This window comes from Chrysochloris asiatica, unplaced genomic scaffold (genome assembly GCF_000296735.1).
Source record: "Chrysochloris asiatica unplaced genomic scaffold, ChrAsi1.0 scaffold00078, whole genome shotgun sequence".
Taxonomy (NCBI): Eukaryota; Metazoa; Chordata; class Mammalia; order Afrosoricida; family Chrysochloridae; genus Chrysochloris; species Chrysochloris asiatica.
This window is the reverse complement of record NW_006408596.1, coordinates 1,963,605-1,969,064: the sequence shown is the minus strand read 5'-3', so window position 1 is coordinate 1,969,064 and position 5,460 is coordinate 1,963,605. Positions and strand designations below refer to the sequence as shown.

Below are 5,460 nucleotides of genomic sequence, written 5' to 3'. Positions count from 1 at the left end.
ATTCTTTTCAAGTGCACATGGAACATTCTCCAGAATAGACCATGTATTAGGCCACAAAACAAGTCTCCATAAATTTACAAATATCAAAATACTACAAAGCATCTTCTCAGACCACAATGCTATCAAATTAGAAATTAACAATAGAAATATCAAGGAAATCAAGACAAATACATGGAAACTGAACAACACCCTGCTGAAAAGCAACTGGGTAGAAGAAATCAAACATGAATTTGCAAAATTTCTCAAAATCAATGGGAACGAAAACACAACATACCAAAATCTTTGGGACATGGTGAAAGCTGTGCTGAGAGGACAATTTATTGCAATAAATGCACACATCCAAAAACAAGAAAGAACTAAAATTAATGCATTAAAAAAGAAATAAAGGTTAAGACGTTGCCTCTGAGGGAAGAGAAGAGGCATAGGAAGGACTTCTGGAATATTCTCTTTCTTGCTTGGGTGCTTCTCTCTGCACCAGTTCTGCCTCCTGAGAGAAAGGAGGTTAAACAGAGCGAGGGCAACGGGGGTCCATCACATACCATACGGTGTAGGTACTTGTGCTCATAGGCGCTGATGGGCTGCCCATCCAGCAGCACTTGCCCGTCCTCCAGCGGGTAAAAATTCGCCAAGATGCTGACACAGGAACTCTTCCCGCTGCCAGACGGCCCCACCAGGGCGGTCACCTTGCCTGGGGCCAGGCTGAAGGAGACATTCTGTAAGAACACAGAGGCATGATGTGGGGCTGGTGGTACAAGTCAGTGAGACAGGACGCTCTTCCCAGCCCACCCCCCTGCTCTCTGCCTTGGCTGAGCATTGCTGGGCCCAACAATCCTCTTCTGCTTGGACCCTGAGATTGGGCAGGACTGTCCTCCACCTCATAGACATTCCCTGTCACAGCCCCCCGATGGATTTGCTTCCTACACCTTTGATTTGGAACCATTCTGTTAACTATCCACCTTCCTCACGGCGGCACTGTGGGTTAGTGTTGGACAGCTAACCACAAGGTTAACAGTTCAAACTCACCAGCCATTCTCAGGGAGAAAGATGAGACGATTTGCTCCCGTAAAAAAGAGCAGTTCTACTCTGTTCTATGGGGTCACTGAGTCAAAATGAACTTGATGGCAGTGGTCCTGTTTTTCTCCACCTACAGCTTACATTACCACCACCACGAGGAGAAACCTGACCTTACTGGTTCCTAGCCAGGACATCAGTGCCTGACACATCATGGAAACATATGAAATTTGTTCCGGCAGGCTCACCTTCAGGACCTGCGTGTGGGGTCGAGTGCGATAGCTGAAGGTCACATTTTCAAAGTCCACTCGGCCCTCCAGGTGGTCGGGGGCCAGGCTCCCATTGTGCACCATGGTCGGCTTCCGATCGATGAACTCAAACACCTTCTCGGCGGCCCCCACACCTTGCATCAGGCCACTATAGATGGAGCCCACCGACTGCGGGGTGGGAAGGAGACAAACCTTCAAGGCCTGCCCTCGAGGCCAGAGAGATGGGGAGGGGTTGGCTGAGTAGACAGATTGAAGATAGAACAGTGGTTCTGGGGGAGGCATGGGAGGCTGCTAGGGCATTCCCCTCAAATGAGGACAGCAATACAAAATAATAATGCCTTCTCATGGAATTCAGGCTTTCTGGAGCCACAGAGGCTGGATGAACCCCCAAAACCATTGCCCTGAGAGATATTTACATCTTAAATGAAAACTATCTCCTGAAGTCTTCTTAAAAATCAAACAATTCCATAGTTTAGCTCAAGTAGTTAAAAAAAAGGTCAGCCTTCAGCAGCATGCTCTTTTGAGAGCCACTGGAATTGGATCAAAGTGATCACAGCAACCCAGAACCCAGGGAGGGCAGTGAGCTCATGTTGCCGAAGGAGGACGGACTCAGGAAAGGAGGGTGAGGATGGAGGCACAATTTGAAGAATGTCATGGAGGCCACTGAACTGTGAGGGTGGAAAGTGTTGAACTGGCTTATGTGTAGCTGTGTATAATCTCAACAATAGCGAAAAAACAGACGAAAACATAACAGTGCATATTAGGAGTTAGTGCCCTTCCCTCGTTCCTGCTAACCCTGCCCCCACCCAACAAGGGAGGTGAGACCACCCCAAGGAGGAAAGTGAAGTGGGAACATGGCAGAACAGGCAAGCAGCCGCAGACTTTTAACTCCCATTTAAAAAATGGGTCTTTAATTGAGATCACCTATAAATGCAACCTCCTTGTGTAAAAATACAACCTAAATTAGATTAGTTGTTGTTGTTAAGTGCCATCAAGTCGGTTCTGACTTATAGTAACCCCGTATAGCGTTTCTGAGGAGCAGCTGGTGGGTTTAAACTGCCAACCTTGTGGTTTGCAGTTCAGTGCTGATCCTACAGTACCACACCTTGAGTCCAAATAGGACTAGTAATAATGACATACGACCCGGTGAGTCCCTGGGAAGTGCAAACAGTTTCAGCACTCAGCTGCTAACCAAAAAGTTGGAGGTGCAAGTCCACCCAGAGACACATTGGAAGAGAGGTCTGGCGTTCTGGTTCCAAAATATGGGTGGCTGAAAATTCTCTGGAGCACCATTCTACCCTAACGTGCATGGCTTGCCTTGCCTTGGAGTCAGCTCAGTGAGAATTGATTTTTAGATGCTGCGAGGCAGGTTTTATTATTCTTGTTACTGATGAGGAAACTGAGGCACTGAGAGCTTAAATAAGTTGCCCCACACAGCTGGGAAATGGCAGCGCCAGGAGTGAATCCAGGCCCATCTGGCTCCTGAGCCCAAACTCCTAAGCGCTGTGATGGAGGTCCTCATTGGTGAAGTGGGGACCACGTCAGTATCCATGTCACAAGTGCCTGGTTCACTGAAACCCTAAAGACATGTAACTGTTACTGGTGTCCCTAATATTAGGATGTTGTTGCTGTTACTATGTTCTGCCTCACAGCAACCCTGTAGGGTCAGGGTTCCAAGTGAATCTTTAAGGAAACAGATTGCCTCATCTTTCCCCCACACATTGACTGGTAGGTTCAAACCGCTGACCTTTTGATTAGCAGCCAAGTGCTTAACCATTGTGCCCCTACCTCCACCGTCATCATATGAGTTCTGACTCATAGTGATCCTAAACAGCATTTCCAGGGACAGGTCTTACCTTTCTTCCTCAGGGCTGCTGATGATTTGAACCACAGAACTTGTGGTTAGCAGCCCAGTGCCTAACCCATAGTGCATCCTTAACATCAAGATATTCTTATTACTATTAACACTGTTGTTGTTGTTAAGTGCCATTGAGTTGTTTCCGACCCACAGCAACCCTATATTCCATGGAGCGACTGGTGAGCTTGAACCGCCAACCTTTAGGAGCAAACCCACTTTGCAGTCCAGTGCATTAACCCACGGCGCCACACCAGAACTGACTGCACTATTAACATTACTTCCACAATTTTATGCAACTAACATGTGTCTGCTTCACTTGTTTGCCACTTAGTCCATTTCTCAAGGAACTTTTTTCATACACGGAGAATGTTCACAGAAATACCTCTAAAGGAAGGGAATGGGTGGCAAAGCACGTAGAAAGTGGGTTAATGCATGAAAATGCAGTCACAAAAAGGTCTAGTATTTTGTGGAAATCGCCTTTTTTTCTCCCATGCTGGAAGTAGCCACTATCACCTACATATCTTTCCAGTACCTTCTCTTTGCTTTTACATGCGTGTGCAAATACAGAACCAAGTAACTGTGAGATTTAAAAAATACACCAATGAAGTAACAAACAAGATGGCGGATCGGGTGGAAGTGCAGTAAAGAGCTCTGCCAGCAATAACACAGAATATCTGACCAAGCAGGCTCAGGGGGTGGTTCGAGAACTCTGAATCACATATAAAGGAATATTTAAAAGGGTGGAACGCTTATAGCTGGGGGAATTTGTGGCAGAAGCAAAAAATCCATTGCTTTCTAGTCCAGGACGCTCAGCTGCTCCAGGAGCCACCATCTTGGGTGAGACCAAGCAGGGGAAGGATCGGAGCAGCCACAGACACCTGGCAGAACCACTGAGATAAAGGTGTGGACATTCTTCTCTTTTGGTAGCTGTTCATTGGTCCCTTGCTGTCTGTGCACCTCCATTCTGGTGACTATAGGGGTGCCTGAGCTGTGGGCACCCCAGGCCCACCCTCGGAGGGTTCTACTCTGCATGTTCACAGAACTCCTTGAAATTTAAAGAGACAGTTTCCAATGAAAACTAAACAGCCACAGCCAGCCCTGAACTGTTTACAACTAGAAACAAGGCCTGAACGGGGATTGTGGAGTGGGAAAAGCAGACAAAAAAGGAAATAGGCCAAAAATTAAATCCTAAGTTATGTCAAAACGAACAACAGTGGAATCTTGAAATTTCTCAAGAAGAAGAGTGAAAAGGGAAGCCCATTTCCTGATCACATCTACCAAAGTACCAAAACACACACCCATCTAAGTATCAAGGCCACAGATAACCCCTGAAGATGCCCAAAAACCAGAAGCAGATGACCATATCTGCACATGTCCAGAAACGAGATAAAGTGACTGAGGCAAATGAGCTGGAAGGAGACCTACACTTCATGCTGGAAGATGGGCAGGCTTTGGAAATGGCTGAGAAGGAATTCAAAAAATGTTTATAAAATGTATCAAAACACTATACAATGGAGTTGAGAAAAATAAGGAAGAAGTCAGGAAAGCGCTACAGGAACAATCAAAGAATATAAATACATCATTGGAAACAATTCAAAACCTACAGAAAGAGGTCTAAATGATTAATAATAGAATATCAAAAATGGACAATACACTGAAAAGGCAAAGGAGTAGAACTGAAGAGATAGAAGCCAGAACTAGTGAGCTAGAAGATAAATCTCTCAATACTACTAAAATAGAAGAACAAACATGAAAAAGGATAAAAAAATCTGAAGAAGGCCTAAGATTCATGTTGGATAACATGAAGAGGAATAACATAAGAATTATTGGCATTCCAGAACAGGAACAATCACACAAGCCCACAGAGGAGATAGTTGAAGAGCTTCTGGAAGAAAATTGTCTTAACATCCTGAAAAGTGAAAAGATTCAATGAACCCCAGGATGGATAGACACTAAAAGACAATCACCAAGACATAGAATAATCAAGCTCTCCAAAATCAAAGATAAGGACAGAATCTTGAAAGCAGCTAGGGAAAAGAGAACTATAACATACAAAGGCAAGCAAATCAGACTAAGCTTGGATTTCTCAACAGAAACCATGCAGGCAAGAAGGCAATGGGGAGACATATATAAAACCTTGAAAGAAACACTGCCACCCAAGAATCCTCTACCTAGCAAAACTGTCAATCAAATACGATGGTGTAATCAAAACATTCCAGAATAAGCAGAAGCTAAGGGATTTTGCCAAAGCCAACCCTGCTATGAAAAACATCCTAAAGGAAGTTCTGTGGACTGAGAACCAACAAGAACACATAACAACTA

At 45.0% G+C, this 5,460-nt stretch overlaps 1 protein-coding gene across 3 annotated transcripts in view; it reads right to left on the bottom strand.

The window, feature by feature from the left end:
- Positions 1-5,460, bottom strand: part of ABCB9 (ATP-binding cassette, sub-family B (MDR/TAP), member 9) — a 49,791-nt gene that overhangs the window by 18,976 nt on the left and 25,355 nt on the right. For 2 of the 3 annotated variants that reach the window (XM_006865377.1, XM_006865378.1), the window contains 2 exons: positions 1,260-1,448; positions 540-713 (listed from right to left, as the gene is read on the bottom strand). In XM_006865377.1, the coding sequence (XP_006865439.1) occupies positions 540-713; positions 1,260-1,448 (363 nt within the window). The remainder of the gene's footprint in view (positions 1-539; positions 714-1,259; positions 1,449-5,460) is intronic. The other variant, XM_006865379.1, reaches the window with a different exon arrangement.